We start from the raw sequence: 24,232 nt of genomic DNA, 5'->3' as shown, positions 1-24,232 counted from the left end.
CAAGAAATAAGTGATGGTATGGAGTCATGAGAAAGCACTCGCTTTCTAAGCCGTACTATTTGAGTTGGCAAATCCCAAGGTTGGCTAGTAAGCCACATACTGAGATAATCAGGGCTACGTTCCACCACCTTCCCTTGCCCAACCAGGAGCCTGGCTGTCAGACCTTAGGTGTATCGTGACACTGGGGCAATAGTGTGACTTCTGACAAATGTGTAGGTGATGATCGGGAGGGGTATGGCTTGTTCACTTGGGAAACTAGCTTTTATTACAAAGGGCTTATGATGGGGTAGTAGTGCTTGCTGAGACCGATATGGAAATTATCACTTCCTTGGTGCAATAATGCCTTCCAGTTGGGCCTGAAAAACAAAAACAAACTCCATTAATATTTGAAACTGGCAGTGTAATACAAATAGCTGAGAGGTGATAACAGTCTCTGCGAAGAATAATCCAAATGCTGCCCCCCTTCCTTCATTCCCAACTCCACATTTTCTAGATTAGTGAATTTCTGACTTGGTGTACAGTCTTACTACATGAGGAGAAACCAGAGCTGTCCTGGTTTCCATACAATAATGGCACAGTGTATAATATAAAGCATTGGAAAGGAAATTGAATAAGTTGTTGAAATGGTGGTTTTTCATGGCTCAGATTTCAGGCCTGGATATATCTGCTAAGTTACATTTGGCTCTCTGGTTTAGGATTCTGGGAGCTCTACTGGGGCCAGAGTTTTGGGAAATAGCAAGTTTTCAGACACTGAGACAATTTGACACCCAATTAGAGAAAATTGCTACCAGTGAGAAGTGAGCTGTCCATCTTGTATGTAAAGCTTAAGACAGTTGGGAGTTATTTGCTCCTCTGGCAAGCCAGTAAAATAATTTACTATCATGGTATGTGGACAGATCTTTAAGTCCTGGGGACTGCAAACACTGCTTTATTTGTAGTGCAGCTTTGAGGCAATAACTCACTTCTAAAGAATCCTTCACTCTGAGGATTACAGGGTTGCTTTTAAATGTTAGAAGATGCTAAGGTATTTTGCTTTTCTCTTATTAATACTATAAGAGGAACTGAGAAACTCGGGCTTGTGATGAAGGAATATGGCAGATAAGGGAAGCGGCTTCAGAGTCTGCTAAGTAAACAGATTTACATCTGCCTGTGAAAGTTTGTAGTTTTTCTTTGTTTTTGTTATACTGTTCAGTAACAAGAAAATCTGTAATCCTCCACTAGCGGTTAATAGAAAGCCTTTATCATAAATTGCTGGCATTTTTTGGTTTATAGGACCAACAAGCCTGCCCATCTCAAGATGTAAGCTTTCTATGAGACTGGGGAGCACAGGGAGATATGTCCAGGAGCCCCTTTTGGCCAGGGCCACAGGAGAGAGACACTACATATCAGTAGGCCTTATATCTAGAACAGTGATTCCCAAACTTTTGCAAGCATCAGAATCACCTGAGACCTTAACACAGCTGGGCTGCAAACCCAAAGTTTCTGAGTGGGCTGGGCCCAATAATTTGTATTTCTAAAAGTTGTCAGGTGGTGGAGGATGATGCTGGTCTGGGGCCCAACCTTTGAGAACCTTTGGAACCAGACAGAACTTGGAGTTGCAGAGGCCTGTAGTGGGGCCTCCTGCACAACCTCTCCCCTGGTTCCCCTCCCTCCCGTCACCTCAGTGGGATAAAAGTGTGCCATCAGCATTTGGGCATTACGGAAAAACACCGACAGCTGGGTTCCTCTGACCACATACCTGGGGAAGGTTTCCCAATTGGAAATGGCTCTTCCTCTGTCAGGGCATTCCCTGCCCGCCCACCAGTTCCGACGTGTTCCCTGCTTAATCCCCAAATGCTGCCTCAGAAGGGACTGCCAGTGGGAGAGCACGTCCATGAAAGCCTGAAGAGACACAGTCTACTCGAGGAAGGCCCCAAAGTAGCAGCTTCGAGGGAAAAGAAGTTCCACTTTTTACCACATCCACCTCTCCCTGAGGTAGGTGACTTTTTTTCCCAGGTGGGGAAACATCCTCCACTGGAGAGCCAGGCTGAGGTATCATAGGGATTCAGAGCTGAGAGCAGCCTGCCTCCGGGGCCAGAAGGATGGAGAATCTAGGTAATGAGCCCTTCCCCGCCCGGCAACATCAGCTTCCTTCACTCCTTGGCAGTGTGTGTGGACAAACACTGAACGGTCCGCAGAGGAAAGGAACCCAATGGCTGGCTCGTGTGCCCGGGGGCGGGGGCCGCAGCTCCACGGGGCCTGCGAGTTGGTTACCTTCAGCTGCTGATTCGTCCGCTTCAGGAACTGGATCTCCTCATTGTGCTTCTTCTCCTCCACCTGTCGCCTCTCACTCTCCCGCTTCTCGGTGGCCTCACATTTTGCCTTCTGCTCATTCACTTGCCTCTCCAAATCTCTCTTTTCTGTCTCCAGTTCTGCAATCTGAGGACAGAATGCAGTCATCCTGGGATGTCGCCAAGTGGATGGGGTGGTGTGAGAGCCTGTGTGGAGGGGAACTTGGGACACAGCTGCCCAACCCAAGACATTGCCAGGGTGTGTACTGCCACCCAGTGGGAGGTCAGCAACTGGCATGGAGCGTCCATAGAGGAGATGGACTTTGCCAGGCCTCCAGGCTGGCCATTACACTCAACCGAAGGTCCGGGGGTTGTGAATGTCAGCAGAGCACCCTAGGGGACCAGAATGAATTCAGTGCTGGAACCACATGGCCCTGAGATTGACAGAAGAGTCACAGAGAGCCAAAAGGTCATGGTAAACCCCACTCACTTTCTTCTCCATGTCTGACTTCCCCTGCTCGGCTTGCAGTGCCTTCCTCATGCCAAACGCCACGCTGCTCTCGTACAAAGTCTGGTAGGCAGCAATGGTCATGCGGATCTCGTCCCGGACTCGCAGCAGCAGCAGTCCCCTCTCTGCACAGTTGATGGTCACCTCCCTGATCAGCTCATCTTCCAGTGCACACACACCATGAGATCAGAGAAGACAGGCAGGAGGGGAAATGCACTGTGTCAACTGCAAACCACCTGTCCTCAGGACTCTAGGGTGTATCTCCTCACTTGGAGACAAGGTCTCAGAGAAGGTCCTTAGGGAGGGTGCCTTCAGTGGCCCAAACAGCCTTGCCATGCAGCCAGTCCTCTGAACTTGGCACTTGGGAGAGTAGCACGAGTCAGCAAGCCTGGTTTAGCCAGGGCAGAGGGAGACAAGAGCCCCAGGTTTGTTTGCAGCAGTGGGTCCCCTCCCTTCTATCCTCAGACAGAAACTGGGTACTATTCAAAGAAATCTGACTTTTTCAGTTTGAAGATAATGGCTGTTTTAAAGCAGCTGGGCAATCCTGTGTGCCCCCATGGAGGGACTGGTTTGGGGCTGGAACAGCATGGTCTAGAGCTTGCCCACCTATCTTCTCCATAAATGATGACGTGGAGGGCAAACTATAATCATACTCATACTGAGGAGAGCCTGCTAGACCCTGCAGCTGCCTGACAGTTTGGAGATGGTTTGCAGATCAGAGTCCACAAGGGCCAATGAGACTGGGCTGGGGGATACCCATTTGATACCAGCACTCAAGGAGGTAGATCTTAAATCCCTTGTGTCTACTGGTTACCTGCAATATTACCTGCAGTATTCTTCTGGACCAAGGGCCAAATGTTGATGGGTGAATATAAATACAGAACATTAATTTTTCTGATTAAATATTTAACACTTGCTCCTTATAGCAATCTTTGAAAAAACAAAGATTTAAAATAGAAGTTCTCATCTTACTCCAGACATCTGCTAAGGGGTGAAGAATCAGTTTGTCAGGAATACAGGTGGGAGACTGGTAGGAGAGGTGGGGCTGGGAGGGGGAAGAAGGGGCATTTAGCAGTTGCTCGGTTGTGGGTCAGGCAGGGAGAGAAGACTTGATTCCAGGATGGAGTGAGCTTCAGCTAGGGGTTTCTCAGGCATTGGATCTGTGCTGGGAAAGAGAAGGAGGCAATAGGGTGTGTAGTGCCCATCCCCCGCCAGGCCTACTCACCAAAACACTGCGAGTAGAGCTCCCTGCGGACAGGGCAGATGCCTGTCTCTCTGGCCTGCCGCTGCTGCAGCTTCAGATCTAGCTGCTCCTGGAGGTGCACCACATCCATCCTGGTGCTGGGAGTGCTGGACACCTGCTGGATCCATAGCTGTGTGTCTTCAACCCACTCCCTATGGCACAGACACAACCAGGCCGAGTGAAACCCATCAATTTAAGAGAGTCCTTTGAGCTCTTTGCCTGAGCAGGAGTGAGTGGCAGCTCTGCCACCAACCCACCAGAATCCCTCTCTCTCTCTCCCTCTTAGGGTGTGAGGCTCCAAAGCCACACCCACTATGCTACCTACCTCGAGTCTGGGTAGGTGAGCAATTGCCACTTTCCAAGGGTCCTCTGTTCCAGATCTTACCCTCCTAACATGCTGAAGACAGATTTGTGGTCATTGTTGCATGGTCTCAACAGAAGGCCCAGTGGGGCCTCACTGACTTATGTGTGGGAGACACAGGACACCACAGACCTTGTGCAAGCAAGAAAGAGGCAAATGTGTGTATTGGGTGTAGCGAGGTTCTTTTTTTTGCCTTCTTTTTTTTTTTTTTTAAAACAGAGTGGGAATGTTCTTGAAAGTGTATGCCTGCATGGGCCTCCATCATGAACCTGTGCCAGAGGCATGGTCAAATTCTGGAAACACAAGGAGGGAGCTTGAAGACAGAACCACTGTGGGAGAGAGGACTTCTATGTCACTGGTGGGAGAGAATCAACCGAAAAATCACCCTCCTCCCTTGACCTTCACTTCAGAGGAGATCACAGTCTCTCTTTGACTGTTTACCCTTTTCATCATAGCCTTAAAGACCGTGCTGTGAATTTTTACATAAAGACAGTTGAAAAGGCATGTCAGTGATAAATGTGGCTGCAGAACAAAAGAGCAGGGAAAGGTAATCATGTTGGAGAGGGGTGTTCTTTTACACAGTGAGACCTCCGTATCCACGGGTTCTTTATGGGCAGATTCAACCAACCATGGATTGAAAATATTTGGGGAAAAAATACAACAATAAGAAATAACACAAATTTTAAAAATAGGTATAGCAACTATTTACAGAGCATTTACATTGCATTAGGTATTATAAGTAATCTAGGGATAATATTTGGCGGGGGGAGGGGGGCTGCTAGCTGGTATGGGGATCCGAACCCCTGACCTTGGTGTTATATGGCTGTGCTCTAACCAACTGAGCTAACCAGCCAGCCCATAGGGATAATTTAAAGTATATGGCAGGATCCTAGGTTATATGCAAATACTATGCCACTTTATATAAGGGACTTGAGCATCCATGGGTTTTGGTATCTGCAGGGACTCTGGAACCAATCCCCCACGGATACCAAGGAATGACTGTACAGGATTCTCAAGGAAGGTCTCCTTGAGGAAATGACATTTGAGCAAGACCTAAGTGAAGAAATGAAGGGAACCAAGGGTATATGAAGGGAAGAGCATCCTTGGCAGTGAGAACAGCAACTGTCAAGGCTCTGAGGTGAGAAAGTGATTGAGTTGTTTCAGAAACAGCAAGTGAAGGCTCCTGTGGCTTTAGCACAGTGAACAAGAACAATAGCAGGAGATAAGATCAGGGATATATCATGGGCTAGAACATGCCACATCTTCCAGGCGATTGTAAGGACTTAGTCTGAGTGAGATGGGAAGCCATTAAAGGGTTTCTGGCAGAAGACTGGCATAATCTGACTTATGATTTAGGGGCTGTGTGGAGAATAGATTGTAGGAACAAAGAGTTAAAGCAGGTTTTTCAGATAAGAGGCCATTGCAATAGTGCAGGTGACAAACAGTGACTATGAACAAGATGGTGGAGGCAGATGTGCTGAAAAGTAGTTGGATTTGGGATATAATTTGAAGGTGGAGCAAAAGAATTTGATGAAGGATAGGACATATGGTGTGAGAGACCAAAAGGAATGAAAGGTGGCCTGTGTCCCTAGTAGAAAGGAGAAGACTGGGCATGAGCAGGTTGAGGGAAGAAGACATTGTGATTTAGTATGGACATGCTGAGTTTGAGATGTCTATTAGACATCTTTATGAAGATAATGAGGAAATAGTAGAATATATGGGTCTAGAGTTTAGGGGAGAGGTCACAGCTGGAAACACATTGGGAGCCATAAGCATATAGATGGAATTTAAAGCCATGAGACTGGGTGAGAGCACTCAGGAAATCAGGGTATTTAGAGAAGAGGTCTCCCACCACCCTTCTGGGATGCAGCCATATGCAAGCTTTAGGAGCTCTGGAACACTGGGAGCAAACCCCAGTCAGGAACAGAGGCAGGGTGTCTCTCCCCACATTCCCAAATTCAGGGATGTAAAAGCCTGGGCCTTCTCCCAGCGACTACGCCTCCTTTTTTACCTTGGGGGCAGGATGGCATTCAAGATTTCTTCTGCCTGCTTTGTAGGATCTGGGACACAGGAAGTTGAGGGGAGCTTGGTCTTTGGTGGCTGTGGAACTGGACCCAAGGGTCCAGGCTGTTGGGGACTGACTTTCAGTGAACGAGCCTGAGAAGGGACAGGAAAGAGCAGAAGCTGATTCAGGCACCAAGCTCCACACCACCCGGCTCTCAAGATTGCTCCAGGTCTCCTGCACACCTCTCCCTTATTCCCAGCCTACTTTCCCCGCCTGACTCCTCGGCAATTATATCACAGCTAAGGAGGTCATGAAGTCTCTGGTCCTAACCCAATGTTTGTATCCCCTTTAATGGATGTTTCTGACAGGAATTCTCAGGCCTCTGCTTTCACAGGTCTGGTGATGGGGAAATGATTATTTGATCTATTCTTGGCCCCGCTACCACGAAGAATGAGCCTCATCCATCTCCCGGTGACTTCCTTTCCCATCCTAAATCTGCCCTCTGGGATCACACTCAACAGCTGGGCTTCTTGCACCGCTCTCCCACCCTCCTTCTCTGTCCCAATTCCCTTTACTCCCATCCGCTGCAGCCCCTGTCCCTCGGGATTCCTGACCCTCAAGGCGGGGATCTGTCTTTCCCCATTGGAGCTTCCGGGCTTCCCCCATTCCCTAAGACCCGTCCTTACCTTGGGGCTCCGTTTCTCCGTGTTCCGGCTCACCAACACCGGGGTGTCGTACTTGAGCAGAGAGTCCGCGGGGGGGATCATGGTGACAGCGAGGAGAGCAGCTCTGCAGCTGTCCCTCCAGTATGGACTCTGTTTGCCGTCACCATGGAAACCCGCTCTCCAGCCTCTTGGTCTGGGCGGGGCTTCAGAGTGGGGCGGGGCCGGCAGCGCGCGGGTTTAGTTCTGAGCAGCCTCAGGCAAAGCTCTCGTTCTTGGCTTCTTAGGCTTCCTGCTCGCCCGGTACTCTTGGAAGCAGGGAAGACGGGGGTTCGAGTCCCTTCGCCGTGCCTAGCTCGAGATTTGAATGAGGGGCAGATCACCTTCACTGAGTCTCAATTTTGTCACCTGCAAAACGGGAATCATCTCCTGACTCCTCAGGGAAGGGTTGAGGACAATTCCCAAAGAAAGGCATCTGGAGTTCCCAGGTATCTTAAAGTATTTTTTAAATTAAATGAAGAGTGGCTGGCCGGTTAGCGCAGTTGGTTAGCGTGTGGAGCTGACAACGCCAAGGTCCAAGTTTCGATCCCAGAACTGGCCAGCCGTCCTCCCGCCCTCCCCCCCGCAAAAAAACACTAAATGGAGAAATGACAACATAGCAGAAAGTTCAAAAAATAGAGAAAAAATACTTAGGATTAGCCCACGGGTTACCACCTATGATTGCCTTTCCGTCTCTTCTTTCCTTCGTATTTCCAAATGTTGATATAATCACAGTTTGCACACAATTTTGTATTCCTTTTTTTTTTTTTTATCGTTTAACAAGTTAGTTTTTCCACTTGGCAGATAGAATTTGTAAATAGCATTACTAATAGCCACATAACATCCATTAATTGGCTAAACAATTCCATACTGCTGGGCATTTCGATTGTTTTCGTGTTTGTAATTATAATGACGCGGCAACAATCAGCCTAGAGAAGTTAGGTTTTTCCCACAAGTTTGCTTTTGAAACTTAAAACTCCCGCCGCCGCCGCCGTAGTCGCTGGTCATTTCGGCCCCGCCCACTAGGGAGCCGTCACGTGTTTAGTCTCTTTGCCGAGAGGGTTTCTGGGAGAGCGCACACCGCGGAAGCGGAAGTCCGGGGTCAAACGCGTCATTTCCTTCAGCCAGAGGAGCTCAACGGTCTTCATTTCTTTCGCGCAGCTAGAATTGCAGAATGAAGGAGGTGAAGAGCGAGCGGGAGCGGGGGAGCCGGCGAAGGCACCGGGACGGGGACATGGTGGCGGCGGCGGCGACGGTAGTGGTGAAGCAAGAGCGCCTCAGCCCGGAAGCCGCGCCTCCCGCCCACCGGCGTCCGGACTTCTCCGGCAGTAGCCCGTCCCCGCCGGCCGGCGAGCCGGGCCGCCCTGGCCACCGCGGGAACCGAGCCCGAGGAGTTAGCCGGTAAGTGGGAAACAGCCCGGGATGGAGCTTGGGTTGGAGCTCATTGAGAAAGAAGGACAGGGCTAGCGTCAGAAACAAGTAGGCGGTGGGAGTGACCCAGCCGTATTTGTGTTAAAATGTTTACTTCTGCACCCGTCACTTAATGTTCTAGCTGGTGCTGAGCGCCAAATACCAAACGGGCAGGAGCCCGCCCCTTCATTCTTGTGTCCTCAGCATTCGCAGAGTGTGGCCTAGCAGATAGTTTTGATCGTCAAGTTGAAATGAGACTTGCACTATCTGCCCACAAATAAAGTGCGGGCGTTGTCTTTCCAGATATCTGCCCTAGAAGGTTTCCACATCGAGGTCTGGGCGATCTACTTGATAGAAACTCTGAAAAAATTGGGCCGGCCCGTGGCTCACTCGGGAGAGTGCGGTGTTGATAACACCAAGGCCACGGGTTCGGATCCCATATAGGGATGGCCGGTTTGCTCACTGGGTGAGCATGGTGCTGACAACACCAAGTCAAGGGTTAAGATCTCCTTACCGGTCATCTGTAAAAAAAAAAAGAAAAAAGAAACTCTGAAAAAATTTATTTCTTGCTAGTCTCATTCATTTATTCATTCATTCAGCATATTTTTACCGAATGCTGAAGATTGTCCCAGGTACTGGGACAGCAAGAGTAAACAAGATAGATGGTCTTTACCCTTGTGAAATTGGACATGCTTTAGCCCCAAAACAGACGATAACAAGCAAATAAAGTAGTTTTAGTTAGTAATAAGTATTAGGGATAGATTAAAATCGTAGTGTGATAGTGACATATTGGAGGGAAGTGGGAGAAGGCCTCTCTAAAGAGGTGCTGTTTGAGCTGAGAACTGAATGATAAGAATGATCCAGCCTCTTAAAGTTCAGGCTGAGGTGGGATCGGGAGGAGGTAAAACCACAGGATTTACTGGATGATTGAATGTGACTGTTGGAGGAGGAGGAGGGGTGTTGGTGGTGAGGGGAAGAGAGTGAAGGGTGACTTCTGGATGGTAATGCCAATTAACATTAATGAGATGGCAAAGACTGGGAGAGGAAAGGTTTTTAGGGCTTGTGACTCGAGTTGTGTTATCTGAGTGAGAATGTTCAATAGGCAGTTATGTATGGGGTTCTGGTACTCAAGGGAGATGTTAGAGCTAGGCAAGTGAAGCTCCTGACTCCTTTAGTATGATCAGCAGAGACCTTCACAAATGTAGTATTTCTGTTAGTAGGTAAGTGTGATATTTGAAGCTAATTTGTATGGAGGAAGAGAAACTGAGATAAAATCCTGTGTGTACCATCCTCTGAAAAGGTCCCCAGCCAAAAAGAAAAATAAGTCCTCAGGGAGAAGAAGCAAGTCTCCGCGGAGTAAGAGAAGCCGAAGTCCTCACCACTCAACAATCAAAGTGAAGCAGGTAAGCGATTGGGATGTTCTTATTCTGGATCCAAATCTAGAGCCTTTTCCCATCATAGCTATAGAGTGTGTAAGTATGTTCGCCTGTACCTGCAATGGGCTTTTCTAAAAACTGTATGTGTGTGAGTTTTTTCTGCTTATTTTCTTAAACTTTTTATGTTGACATAATTGTTGATTCACGTGCAGTTGTCAGAAATAATATAGAGAAGTGATTTCTCCCAATGGTAGCATCTTACAGAACTATGGTACAATCATCACAATCAGAATATTGACATTGATACGGTTAAGATACAGAACATTTCCATTGCCACACCCACTTCTTAACTCGGCAACTCTAATCTGTTTTTCATTTCTATAATTTTGTTATTTCAAGAATGTTACGTAAAGGGGGGCAAGTAAGAGCCAGATGGACACTGGGTGACTCTGTGCCTTGCTGAGGAGAAATAACCAAACATGGGTAAAGGAGATCCTAAGAAGCCAAGAGGCAAAATGTCATCATATGCATTCTGTATGCACAAGAAGCACCCAGATGCTTCTTCTTCTTCTTTTTTTTTTTTTAAAGATAACCAGTAAGGGGATCTTAAGTCTTGGCTTGGTGTTGTCAGCACCATGCTCAGCCAGTGAGCGAACTGGCCATCCCTATATAGGATCCGAACCCATGGCCTTGGTGTTATCAGCACCGCACTCTCCCGAGTGAGCCACGGGCCGGCCATCACCCAGATGCTTCTAAGCAGTGCTTAGAGAGGTGGAAGACCATGTCTGCTAAAGAGAAAGGAAAATTTGAAGACATGGCAAAGGTAGACAAGGCCCATTATGAAAGAGAAATGAAAACCTATATCTCTCCTCAAGGGGAAACAAAGAAGTTCAAGGATCCCAGTGCACCCAAGAGGCCTCCTTTGGCCTTTTTCTTGTTCTGTTCGAGTATCGCCCAAAAATCAAAGGAGAACACCCCGGCCTATCCATTGGTGATGTTGTAAAGAAACTGGGAGAGATGTGGACAACACTGCTGCAGATGACAAGCAGCCTTATGAAAAGAAGGCTGCTCAGCTGAAGGAAAAATATGAAAAGGATATTGTTGCATACCAAGCTAAAAGAAAGCCTAATGCAGCAAAAAAGGGAATTGTCAAGGCTGAAAAAGCAAGAAAAAGAAGGAAGAGGAGGAAGATGAAGATGATGATAAGTTGGTTCTAGTGCAGTATTTTTTTCTTGTCTATAAAGCATTTAACCTCCCTGTACACAACTCATTCCTTTTAAAGAAAAAAATTGAAATTTAAGGCTGTGTAAGATTTGTTTTTAAACTGTACAGTGTCTTTTTTGTATAGTTAAAACACTTCTAAATGTGTCTTTAGATAGCCCTATCCTGGTGGTATTTTCAGTAGCCACTAACCTTGCCTGGTACAGTATGGAGGTTGTAAATTGGCATGGAAATGTAAAGTAGGTTCTTGTTGGTGCACAGCACAAGTTAGTTATATATGGGGATGGTAGTTTTTTCATCTTCAGTTGTCTCTGATGCAGCTTATACTAAATAATTGTTCTGTTAACTGAATCCCACTCTGTAATTGTGAAAAAAAAAAGTTGCAGCTGTTTTGTTGACATTCTGAATCCTTCTAAGTAAATACAGTTTTTTTAATTAAAAAAAAAAAAAGAATGTTACATAAATAGAATTCTATAATATGTAACCTTTGGGATTGTCTTCACTCAGCAAAATTCTTTGGAGATTCATTTAGGTTGTTGCATCTATCAGTAGTTCATTCCTTTTTATAGCTGAGTGATACTCAGTGTTGTGGATTTAGCCATTCACCCATGAAAGAACATCTAGTTTTGGGCTATTATACATAAAACTGCTATATAAACATTTTGTGCAGGTTTTTGTGTGAATATAAGATTTCATTTCTCTGGGATAAATGCACAGGAATGCAGTTCCTGAATCATATGGTAGTTGCTTGTTTAATTTTTTGAGAAATTGCTAGGTTGCTTTCTGGGGTGGCTGTATTAGTGTGCAAGGGCTGCCAAAACAAAATACCATGGACTGGATGGCTTTAAACAATAGAAATTTATTTTCTCATAGTTCTGGAGGCTTGAAGTCAAAGATTGAAGTGTCAGCAGGTTTGGTTTCTCCAGGAAAAAACCCTCTGTCCTTGGCTTGCAGATGGCACCTTCTCACTATATCTTCATGTGATCTTTCCTCTGCACAGGCATCCCTACTGTCTTTTCCTCTTCTTATGAGGACATCAGCCAGGACTAGGGCCCCATCCTTGTTTTAAGTTACTCACCTCTTTAAAGACCTCATTTCCAAAAAAACTGTTACATTCTGAGGGTGGGACTTCAACCTATTAACCTATTAATTTTGGAGAGCACAATTTAGTCCATAACAGTGACTGTGCCATTTTGGTGGTGTCACTATTTTTTATTTTAGCCATTCTGATAGGTTTGTAGGGATATATCATTACGAATTTAATTTGCATTTTCCTAATGGCTGATGATGTTGAACATCTTTTCATGTGCCATCTGTATATATCCTCTCAGGTGAAATGTCTCTCCATATCTTTTGCCTATTTTCTAATTGGATTATTTACTTTTTTTCTGTTGAGTTTTTAAAAGTTCTTTGTATATTATAGTCACTAGTTCTTTTTGGGTATGTGGTTTGCAAATATTTTCTCCCAGTCTGTAGCTTGTCTTTTCATTCTCTTAAAAGCGTTTTTCTAAGAGCACAGGCTTTTAATTTCGATGAAATCTAGCTCATTCATTTTTCCTTTTATGGATTGTGCTTTCGGTGTCACGTCTAAGAACTTTTTGCCTAGTCCCAGAAACCTGTGGTATTCTATTTTTTTCCTTAAAGTTTTACATTTTACATTTAAGTCCGTGATCTATTTTCAGTTTGTTTTAATATAAGGTGTGAGACTTAGTCAAGGATCATTTTTTGGCCTATCAGTGTACACTTGCTTTAGCATCATTTGTTGAAAAAGCCATCTTTCCTCCATTGAATTGGAAGTGTTCTAGAATTGGCAATGAGAAGGAAGGACACCTGCCTTATGTCCAAGCCTGGAGATGGTGTGGAGGGAGAGGGGGTGGAGGGTTAGCTACCATTTGAGAGAGCTGCAGGGTAACACTGTCCTCAAGGCAGAGGGAGTGTTCTGTTAGAGCAAAGGTGAAAGGAACTATCAGAGGATTTAGATTTTGCCAAGCTTTCAGTTCCAGGGGGTATAGTATGATGGTTTCAGGAGTTGAAGAGTGGCATTTGGGGACAGAATACTAGAAGTACAGAGACTTATGGGGATTAGAATACAAGGGATGTAGGGGGTGATGACTGGAGTCTGTAGCTTCTTGTAGTGACTCTTAATCAGGGATAAAGGGTGTAATGAGATTAGTCCTGCTGAACCATCCCCAAGGCAGATAGTGGTGGCAAGCTTGTAAATATTTTTGTGTAAGAGGTGTATGTGTCTGAGGCTCCCTCTAGATGCTTGTCTTTGGAGGCTAGGAAGTCTAGAGAAACTGAGGTTACTCTGAGCAGGCCCCCACTTGACCCCTGTATATGGCAGGGAGAAGGCCTTGGGGGTTGAGGTGCTCAGGATTTCCTCCTTACCCCCTTGCAGCAGGGACAGCCTTGACTCTAGGTAGACTTATCATCTGAAGAAGTCAGGGCTTAAAACTGAATACAGCCACAACTTCCCCCACCCTCCTTGCCCCCTGATGATGGTGGGACTTCTCTTTTTTTTTTTTTCCTTTGGCTGCTTTTAAAAATGTTCTTTTTTGCTTTGGTGTTTTGCAGTTGTTACAGTGTTGGCTAGATGGCAAATTTTTTCTTTATTCAATTTGGGATTTATTTGGCTTCTTGAATTTAAGGATAGGTATTTAAAAGTTATCTTTGGCAATAGCCACCAAAAAAATAAAATACTTAGGAATTGAGTTAACCAAGGAGGTGAAAAATCTCTATAATGAGAACTACAAACCACTGCTGAGAGAAATTAGAGAGGATACAAGAAGATGGAAAGATATCCCATGCTCTTGGATTGGAAGAATCAACATAGTGAAAATGTCCATACTACCCAAAGTGATATACAAATTCAATGCAATCCCCATCAAAATTCCAAAGACATTTTTCTCAGAAATGGAAAAAACTATCCAGACATTTATATGGAACAATAAAAGACCACGCATAGCCAAAGCAATGCTGAGCAAAAAAATAAAGCTGGAGACATAACACTACCTGACTTTAAGCTATACTACAAAGCTATAATAACCAAAACAGTATGGTACTGGCATAAAAACAGACACACTGACCAATGGAATAGAATAGAGAATCCAGAAATCAACCCACACACTTAGTGTCAGCTGATCTTTGACAAAGGCACCAAGCCTATTCAGTGGCGAAGGGACTGCCTCTTCAGCAAATGGTGGTGGGACAACTGGATATCGATATGCAGGAGAATGAAACTAGATCCATACCTCTCGCCGTATACTAAAATCAACTCAAAATGGATTAAGGATTTAAATATACACCCTGAAACAATAAAACTTCTTAAAGAAAACATAGGAGAAACACTTCAGGAAATAGGACTGGGCACAGACTTCATGAATATGACCCCAAAAGCACGGGCAACCAAAGGAAAAATAAACAAATGGGATTATATCAAACTAAAAAGCTTCTGCACAGCAAAAGAAACAATTAAAAGAGTTAAAAGACAACCAACAGAGTGGGAGAAAATATTTGCAAAATATATATCTGACAAAGGATTAATATCCAGAATATATAAGGAACTCAAACAACTGTACAAGAAGAAAACAAGCAACCCAATTAAAAAATGGGCAAAAGAGCTAAGTAGGCATTTCTCTAAGGAAGATATACAAATGGCCAACAGACATATGAAAAAATGCTCAACATCACTCAGCATCCAGGAAATGCAAATCAAAACCACATTGAGATACCATCTAACCCCAGTTAAGATGGCTAAAATCCAAAAGACTCTGAACGATAAATGCTGGCGAGGTTGCGGAGAAAAAGGAACTCTCATACATTGTTGGTAGGACTGCAAAATGGTGCAGCCTCTATGGAAAATGGTATGGAGGTTCCTCAAACAATTGCAGATAGATCTACCATACGACCCAGCTATCCCACTGTTGGCAATATACCCAGAAGAATGGAAATCATCAAGTCGAAGGTATACCTGTTTCCCAATGTTCATCGCAGCCCTCTTTACAATAGCCAAGAGTTGGAACCAGCCCAAATGTCCATCATCGGATGAGTGGATACGGAAAATGTGGTACATCTACACAATGGAATACTACTCAGCTATAAAAACGAATGAAATACTGCCATTTGCAACAACATGGATGGACCTTGAGAGAATTATATTAAGTGAAACAAGTCAGGCACAGAAAGAGAAATACCACATGTTCTCAAGTCAGGCACAGAAAGAGAAATACCACATGTTCTCACTTATTGGTGGGAGCTAAAAATTAATATATAAATTCACGGGCCGAGCCTGTGGCGCACTCGGTAGCGTGCTGTGCTAGGAGCGCGGCGACGCTCCCGCCGCGGGTTCAGATCCTATATAGGAATGACTGGTGCACTCACTGGCTGAGTGCCGGTCACGAGAAAAAAAAATATATATATATATAAATTCACACACACACACACACACACACACACACACAAACCGGGGGAGGGGGGAAGAAGATATAACAACCACAATTATTTGAAGTTGATACGACAAGCAAACAGAAAGGACATTGTTGGGGGGGAGGGGGGGAGGGAGAAGGGAGGGAGGTTTTGGTGATGGGGAGCAATAATCAGCCACAATGTATATCGACAAAATAAAATTTAAAAAAAAAAAAAAAAAGTTATCTTTGGTTCTTTTTCCAATTGTCCAGGCATTTTTATTTAATTTTCATTGTAGAAAATTTCAAGCTTATTTAAGGAACCCCCATGTGTCTGTCACTCAGTTTACACAATTGCGAGTGGTTCATTTGTTTCATGTCTACTCCTACTCACCTTGTCCCCCCAAACCCCCAGGTGATTTTGAAGCAAGTTCCAGACATACTATTTCATCTGTAATATTTAGCACATATCTCTAAAAGGTAAAGATGCCTTTAAAAAACATAACCATAGGCCGGCCCGTGGCTCACTCGGTAGAGTGCGGTGCTGATAAAAAACATAACCATAAATCTGTTATCCCACCTAATTTTTTTAAAAAATGTTTTAATCAGGGCCGGACCCGTGGCTCACTCAGGAGAGTGCAGTGCTGATAATACCAAGGCCACGGGTTCGGATCCTATATAGGGATGGCCGGTTAGCTCAATGGCTGAGTGTGGTGCAGACACCACCAAGCCAAGGGTTAAGATCCCCTTACTGGTCATCTTCTATAAAAATAAATAAATAAAATAAAATAAAAAATGTTTTAATCATGGTAAAATATATATAACATAAAATAAAATATTTTCTTTTTTTGGCAGCTGGCTGGTACAGGGATCTGAACCCTTGACCCTGGTGTTATCAGCACCACGCTGTCCCAAGTGAGGTAACCAGCCAGCCCCTAAAATTTGCCATCTTAGCCATTTTTAAGTGTACAGTTCACTGGTATTAAGTATATCCACATTGCTATGAAGCTGTCCTTCTATCCATCTCTAGAACTTTTTCATCAGCCCAAACTGAAACTCTGTACCCATTAAACGATAACTACCCCCTTTTCCAACCCCCGGCAACCATTGGTCTACTTTCTGTCTCTTATGAATTTGACTACTCTATGTACCTCATTAAAGTGAAATCATATGGTATTTGTCCTTTTGTGTCTGACTTATTTCGCTTAGCATAATGTACTCAAGGTTCATCCATGTTGTAGCATGTGTCAGAATTTCCTTCCTTTGTAAGACCGAATATTATTTCACTCTTTTTTTTTTTTAAAGATGGCCGGTAAGAGGATCTTAACTCTTGACTTGGTGTTGTTAGCACCATGCTCTCCCAAGTGAGCCAAACTGCCATCTCTATATAGGGATCTGAACCCGTGGCCTTGGTGTTATCAGCACCACACTCTCTCAAGTGAACCACAGGCTGGCCCTATTCCACTCTATATGCTACATTTTGTTTATCCATTCATCTGTCGATGAACGGTTGAGTTGCTTCCACCTTTTGGCTATTTTGAATAATGCCGCTATGATCATGGCTGTACAGATATTTCTTCAATACCCTGCTTTCATTTCTTTTGCATATGTATCCAGAAGTGGATATGTATGAGTGGATATATGTGATTGCTGGATCATATAGTAATTCTGTTTTTAATTTTTTGAGAAATGACCATACTCTTTTCCACAGTGGCTATACTATTTTACATTCCTACCAACAGTGCACAAAAGTTCCAGTTTCTCCACCTCCTTGCCAATATTTTGTTTTTTTATAGTAGCCATCCTGATGGGTGTAAGTTCACCTAAATTTTTAAATAATTCCGTAAGATTAATTTTTATAGATGTTTATCTGTTCAAATCAGGATCAAAATAAAATCTACGCACTGCAGTTGGTCTCAAGTCTCTTATCTATAGATTCCCATTCCCTCTCTCTTTTTTCTTTTGCAATTTATTTGTAATTTACATACCCTGGAGTCATTTAACATGTTCCTCTGGCCCTTCTATTTCCTGTAAGTTGTTAGGTACATCTCAAGTCTTGGTCAGACTGAGGTTCAATTTTTTTTTCCTTTATTCTTTTTTCTTCCTTCCAAGTATAAACATAATCATAGATGATGCTGTGTGCTTCTGTCAGGAGGTATACAGTATCTGGTTGTTGGTCTGCCTAATATTTTGAAAGTCTTTTATTGCTTGCTGTTTTAAAAATTTTAACCTTAGGCTGGCTGGTTACTTAGTTGGTTAGAATGCAGCCTTGTAACACCAAGGGCAAGGGTTTGGATTGCCTTACCAGGCTGCAAAAAAAGAAAAAAGAAAAGGTGGAAGTTCTCTGCTTAATAAGGAAAGAAAAAAATTGTATGCTGAGGGGCTAAGATCTACGGTAGATTGAATCATCTGTCCATGAAATTGTGATGATATAAAATGAAATTCATGTGTATATAGGGTTCAGTACTGAGAATTCAGATACCCACTGAGGGACTTGGATTATATCCCCTGCGGACAGGGGGACTACTCTATGGTATGTGTTGCAGACATTTTCTACCAGGCTGATTTTCAAGGCTTTTTATAGAAACCCTGGTATGTTTCTCTACTTTTTCATGTCTTTAAAAAGGTGTATTAATAAATGTTTACAGGTTTCTTCTTATGTCTTTTATATTTCTTAAGTTTATTCTTAGTTATTCAATAATTTTTATTACTGTTGAAGTAGGATCTTTTAAAATTACTATTATATTTCCATTTTTGGCGTAAGAGAAAGCTAGTTTTTTCTTTACATATCTTGTACCTGACTGCTTACCTCTTTGTTAGTTCTATTTTTTTGTGTACTCTTCCCTATCAGTGTGTATAAACAGTCATACACCACATAATGACATTTCGTCAGTGATGGACTGCATATATGACAGTGGTCCCATAAAATTACAATACCATACTTTTAATGTACTTTTTTGATGTTTAGTTACAGAAATACTTACCACTGTGTTTCAGTTGTGTTTCAGTATTCTGTATAGTAACATGCTGTATGGGTTGGTAGCCTAGGAGCACTATGCTACACCATATATATGTTAGGTGTAGTAGGCTATACCATCTAGGTTTGTATGAGTGCACTCTGTGATGTTTGCCTAACAAGGTATCCCTGTTGTTAAGCAATGTGTGGTTGTAGTTAATTCTTTTTTTTTTCCTGGTGGCTGGCCTGTACAGGGATCCGAACCCATGACCTCAGTGTTATAAGGCTGCACTCTAACCACCTGAGCTAACAGCTAGCCATATAGTTACCTTTGTTCTGAAAAGGAAGGAATTGCTTTTCCTTCTCCTTTCCATACCAAATAATCTCTTGTTTTTAGGGCTCTAGACATGGGCATGTGTTGTTAGGGCTATAGTTGAATAGCAGCATGGGATATAGTATTTGTGGCCTTGCAAGGGACATAAACACCACAGGTAACCTTATTTCTGTGGGAAATTTTGTTATGAATGCCAAAGGTCAAACTTTTTTTATTTTTATTTTTTTAATTTTTTATTTTATTTTTTGTGTGTGTTTTTCGTGACGGGCACTCAGCCAGTGAGTGTACCGGCCATTCCTATACAGGATCCGAACCCGCGGCGGGGGCGTCGCCGCGCTCCCAGCGCCGCACTCTCCCAAGTGCGCCACAGGCTCAGCCCTGGTCAAACTTTTTTTAACACAGCTTGTTCATAAATTGTGGACTGCCTTCGATTTACTGAATCTGTTTGAACTTCAGGAACGTGAGGATCATCCTCGAAGAGGACGGGAGGATCGGCAGCACCGGGAGCCATCAGAACAAGAACACAGGAGAGCTAGGAACAGTGACCGAGAGAGACACCGGAGCCATTCCCACCAAAGGAGAACCTCTAAAGAAAGGCCTGGGAGTGGGCAGGCTCAGGGGCGGAATCGAGACGTTCAGAACCTACAGGGTCAGGAAGAAGAGCAGGAGTTTTATAACACCAGACGCCGGGAACACCGCCAGAAGAACGAAGTTGGTCGTAGTGGTAATGAGTCTCAGGAGTTGCTTCCTCGACCTGGTGGCAACAATAAAGAAAAAGAGGTGCCCGCTAAGGAGAAACCAAGCTTTGAACTTTCTGGGGCACTTCTTGAGGACACTAACACCTTTAGGGGTGTAGTCATTAAATATAGTGAGCCGCCAGAAGCACGTATCCCCAAAAAACGATGGCGTCTCTACCCCTTTAAAAATGATGAGGTACTTCCAGTCATGTACATCCATCGACAAAGCGCATACCTCCTAGGTCGACACCGCCGCATTGCAGACATTCCAATTGATCATCCCTCCTGTTCAAAGCAGCACGCAGTCTTTCAGTATCGGTAGGTATTCATCTGGTGGAAGAAACTGAAATTCAAGCAAAAGCTGAATGTCTCAGTTCACATTACTAAAATTTGCATACACATATATGCAGAAGAATCCCATATCCCTCTTATCTAATATTAGTCTTAACAAGTATTGTTAATATGATTGCTCTTTGAATAATCGTTTACCTTTGTATAAGAGCATTGAACTTAGTGTCAGAAACCCAGATTTTGAATCTTGCCACTGACCCAAGTATTTGACCCTGATACAAGCCACACTCTGGGCCTCAGTTTCCATCTACATCGTAGGGTTATCATGAGGGTGAAATGAAAATATAACTGAAAATGGCTGACATATGTGTTAGCTGAATCTGGATCTCAGTAGCTTGTGTAGTGCATCTGTTATCGTTTAATCCTCACAACAATCTTGTGAGGAGGATAGGACAGGTATTAATATCCCTGTTTGATAGGTGAGAAAACTGAAGTTCTGCAAAGCCACGTGACTGGCCTAATAAATGATCACCATCCTAGAACTCTGGCTCAAATCCAGCTCCCTTGACTCTGAAGTCCAAGTTCACTGTTTTTTCCTGTTTGGACAGGAACTAAAATATATTGAAATATAGGTGAAAGAGGCATTTTCTTGTTTATAAACATCAGAAAAAATGTGTTTTCTTAACTATGGCAAGAACCCTTGGGAGCTACATTTCAAGGTTTTGATCTACCATGGGTCTTCCCCAACCCCCCAGCAGCCAGTTTTCACCTTTTCTAAGTATACTTAAACTCCTAACTTCCCTATCCAGGGCTATGCTTTCCCCTTGATGGAACTGTGTTCAAGCCAGATTATTTACATCATCTAGGCTATGTTACCAAAGAGCATTAGAGATGCTGAGTGATCTAAGGCGCAGGGTTTTGTTCACAGATTTCTCTTTTTTATCTCTGCTAGGCTTGTCGAATACACCCGTGCTGATGGCACAGTTGGCCGAAGAGTGAAGCCCTACATTATTGACCTTGGCTCAGGCAATGGAACCTTCTTGAACAACAAACGTATTGAGCCACAGAGATACTATGAACTGAAAGAAAAGGATGTACTTAAATTTGGGTTCAGTAGCAGGGAGTATGTCTTACTCCATGAGTCATCGGACACTTCTGAATTAGACAGAAAAGAAGATGAGGATGACTATGAGGAGGAGGAAGTGTCTGACAGCTAGCAAACTAAGAAACAAACTATTGAGACACCTTTTCCTTCTTGGAAGGCTTTGGGATTGACTCAAAGGGCACTGTGGTGCTCTCTGTAATGCCTCTTATTGCCTTAAGTCTTTCCTCTGTTGCTGATCAGCTATGTTACAATTTAAAAACACTGACTTCTGTTTTGTTGAACTTTTTTCCATGGCACATAAGCCACATGCCTGTGGGCATTTGTTTCAGAATAGTCTCACCAGTTATAACACATCGTGTTTTAGTAAAAGCATTGTGGCTTTAGTTGGTGCTTTCAGAGCTGCTGCCTAGGAAGCTATAAACCCTTGGTTAAAGGAGAATCGTGGCTTGTTCTCTGTACAGTTATTTTATTTATATTGTTGTTAAGCTTTGTGGACCAGGTGTTTTCGTTTTGGGGGCAAACCCCTGAGCAGAGAATCTTGCTAAGCTTTGGCGATCACCAAAACAGCCTCCGATATATACCAAAGCTTTGACCTGGTTGAGCTCTTGAGTCACAGAAGTTGATTTTGCACTTAGTTCTTGGGGGTGGGAATTTACTACATGACCTCATTATTGACTGTTTAACTTAAACAGATGCTTTATGGCATCTGCTTAAGCATATGACATATAGGAAGATCATGGCTGCTCCCAATGGGTGCTGATTGAATGTCACAGGAGGATGAAATTGGTTGTGGATCTGTTTCCTATGAGAGAATTCCTGATTTCTCCATTAAGCTTGTACATAACAATTTTGATCATCTTATCTCTTCAATTTTGCATTTTTATTCAAATGTTATCTCCTTTTTTTTTCTTTGGGAAATAAACTGTCACGTAGCAGGGTCCTTGCTTTATTCTAACAACATATGTACATGTTTAAAGGAGGTTGTGTAGTTTACATGTTTCTACACATTTCATCTTTAAAATTCAGAGAGGTTATATTTACCTTCTCAAGGCTGGAAAGCAGAGGAATTGCTCAGTTTCCCAATTTTCCACCAGAATAATATGTGTAAGTAGGAAAGTATTAACTACTCACATACAGTACATTTGTATATATATAAATTGTGTGTTAAAGAGCTGCATACTGATTTTCATATGTTTGTGATGTAAATGTAATACTACGTGATAGGCAAAGGCCTCCCTGCATTTGAGGAGCAGGTTTTCATTTATATGTATTTTTGGGATAAAAAATAATAAAATTTGTACATACAGCCCCATTTCAAAGGATAATCCTTTCCTAGCATAGAAGACCTTGTGTGTTCATAGGTCTGTTTGCTGTTAAAGGAGTCTTTGCTGATTTATGCTGCTTCTACTGCTTCCTGCTAGCCTCAATATTTTTTGAGATAAATATAGGTAGTTGAGTAAGGTATTGTGGGGAGGAACCAGGAAATAGTAAAGATAGGACCAACACCTGCACTGGAATCCAGATCTTCAAATCTTGGCAAGTGAGTATTAGTAACATGGAAACACCAGTGGTTCCTGAACTGGGTGGTGAAGGATTTTTCTTTCCCGAAATAGAGCTTGGGGTAGGTTATCCAAGGGTACTTCAAAAAGTTCATGGAAAAATAGAATTGAAAGATAATATGAATATTTCCGTGAACTTTTTGAAGTACACTCATACATAGTTGGCATTCACACCAGTGAAATACCAGTCTCTGGTTTCATCCTCTGATGGTTATGGTAGGGTGGGGTTGAGTAAGTCAGTGACAATACTAACTATTCCTCTTTGGTTGAAACTTTCGATGCTATTAAATTAGGTTGTCATCTTTTCTTTTCCATTGTTTGTAAATTATGGTCTGAAATACCCATGTGTACTCAGGGCTAAAGGTTGGTGAGTGTGGGGAGAGGCAGCTGACTAATGTTCATTCAAAAGAAATTTTAAAGTCCCCTGTGAAGTATGAACACTTAATAAGGTCAATTAAATGAAAGGTAAAATGAAGGGAAACTGCAACAGTGGAAGGGCAGTAGGAATTTCCCCCACAGTGTGTTCTGCATTGTTCACTATAACTGCTGTTTCCTCATTTTGATGTGTGCCGTAGATCATGTATTACACTGTGTGTGCGCAAAGGTAGACTTTGTTGTGATGGTTTTTCTCTTGACCCAGACTGTTGGTTTTCTCTTTCTGGGGTTAGGCACTATCTGGAACCTCACTCCGGGGCCTCCTTGTTCAGTTTATGCTGCTTCTACTGCTTCCTGCTAGCCTCAGACTTTGCTTCAGACACTGTCCTGGTGGGCACTGTTGTAAGATACCCACTTTGCCTTCATTTCTCAATAAGAGATCCTAATCGTATAGTGAACTTTTGCTTTAGTGGAAGGATAGCTTTCTGGATCAAGAGATTCTTCATGCCAAACATCTGGAAAGGTGTTTTTTTTTTTCTGTTCGTTTGTTTTTAATTTTGTCTTACCCCCCCTCCTTTTTTTGAAAGAATGTTAGAAAAAGACACTACCCATCTCCAAAGCCAGATATCGCCAGCAGAATTCTCATTTGAAATTGACATAATTCTAAAGCTTTGTTCTTGAATTAATTTATTCTGTTTAGAAACTCATGTTCATTTTAGCTATTTGCAACTTTTCATTCTCTACCTTTTCTCCGCCTTGGCCAGCATGTGTGCAAATCATTGCTGTCAAAATCAAGCTATCTGCAGAACAGCCCTTTGCTTCTGAGCCCCTCCCCTAAGTCTCCTGTGATGTCCATAGTTCCTTGGAGGTATTGGACAGAATCTTCAGATTTTCCCTGTAAGCCTCTTCAAGTCATATTCTAGTTCTCTCATTCTAACATGAACAAAGAACAGCTCATTAAGTGCAACTGGTAACTTTCAAATACTTTTATTGTGGGGCCGGCCCATGGCTCACTTGGTAGAGTGCGGTGCTGATAACACCAAGGCCACGGGTTCGGATCCTATATAGGGATGGCCGGTTTGCTCACTGGCTGAGCGTGGTGCTGACAACACCAAGCCAAGGGTTGAGATCCCCTTACCGGTCATCTTCTTAAAAAAAAAAACAAAAAAAAAAACATACTTTTATTGTGTCCTGGTGATAAGTTAAAGCAGAAGTAATTGAAATAGTGGAAGGTTTAAAAAATAATTTTATTATTATTGTATTGAGTATGCCAGTATACAATATAGCTTGGTTTTAAAAAGCTTAGAATTTAAATATAATTTCGGGTTGCTTATCATTTGATACGTTGCACAGATGGTTATATTTTTAAACATTCTT

The 24,232-nt window shown here is 43.2% G+C and overlaps 2 protein-coding genes across 2 annotated transcripts; one reads left to right on the top strand and one right to left on the bottom strand.

The window, feature by feature from the left end:
• Positions 1 to 226: 226 nt before the first annotated feature.
• DNALI1 (dynein axonemal light intermediate chain 1) lies at positions 227 to 7,154 on the bottom strand. The gene is made up of 6 exons (XM_063107024.1): positions 7,074 to 7,154; positions 6,394 to 6,539; positions 4,004 to 4,173; positions 2,761 to 2,939; positions 2,254 to 2,418; positions 227 to 356 (listed from the first exon to the last, which is right to left on the bottom strand). Exons 1-6 carry the CDS (start codon positions 7,152 to 7,154, stop codon positions 321 to 323), a joined length of 777 nt encoding a protein of 258 aa, XP_062963094.1. The 3' UTR covers positions 227 to 320.
• A 1,067-nt stretch (positions 7,155 to 8,221) lies between these two features.
• SNIP1 (Smad nuclear interacting protein 1) lies at positions 8,222 to 22,227 on the top strand. The gene is made up of 4 exons (XM_063106050.1): positions 8,222 to 8,489; positions 9,799 to 9,901; positions 19,245 to 19,843; positions 20,769 to 22,227. The coding sequence occupies exons 1-4, from the start codon at positions 8,263 to 8,265 to the stop codon at positions 21,031 to 21,033; spliced, it is 1,194 nt and encodes a 397-aa protein (XP_062962120.1). The 5' UTR covers positions 8,222 to 8,262; the 3' UTR covers positions 21,034 to 22,227.
• Positions 22,228 to 24,232: the final 2,005 nt, after the last annotated feature.

The sequence above is a fragment of the Cynocephalus volans genome, chromosome 8 (genome assembly GCF_027409185.1).
Source record: "Cynocephalus volans isolate mCynVol1 chromosome 8, mCynVol1.pri, whole genome shotgun sequence".
In the NCBI taxonomy this organism is placed as follows: domain Eukaryota; kingdom Metazoa; phylum Chordata; class Mammalia; order Dermoptera; family Cynocephalidae; genus Cynocephalus; species Cynocephalus volans.
Note: the sequence above shows the minus strand (reverse complement) of the source record. Positions and strands in the feature narration are given on the sequence as shown.

What these genes read in the sequence shown, in the direction of transcription:
- DNALI1 (XM_063107024.1), bottom strand. Translation starts at nt 7,154, where the DNA reads ATGATCCCCCCCGCGGACTCTCTGCTCAAGTACGACACCCCGGTGTTG. An exon ending in GCTCTACTCGCAGTGTTTTG is followed by an intron (nt 2,940 to 4,003) that starts GTGAGTAGGCCT and finishes GTGCACTGGAAG; the next exon opens with ATGAGCTGATCAGGGAGGTG. An exon ending in AGTCAGACATGGAGAAGAAA is followed by an intron (nt 2,419 to 2,760) that starts GTGAGTGGGGTT and finishes TTCTGTCCTCAG; the next exon opens with ATTGCAGAACTGGAGACAGA.
- SNIP1 (XM_063106050.1), top strand. Translation starts at nt 8,263, where the DNA reads ATGAAGGAGGTGAAGAGCGAGCGGGAGCGGGGGAGCCGGCGAAGGCAC. An exon ending in CGAGCCCGAGGAGTTAGCCG is followed by an intron (nt 8,490 to 9,798) that starts GTAAGTGGGAAA and finishes TCCTCTGAAAAG; the next exon opens with GTCCCCAGCCAAAAAGAAAA. An exon ending in CAACAATCAAAGTGAAGCAG is followed by an intron (nt 9,902 to 19,244) that starts GTAAGCGATTGG and finishes TTTGAACTTCAG; the next exon opens with GAACGTGAGGATCATCCTCG.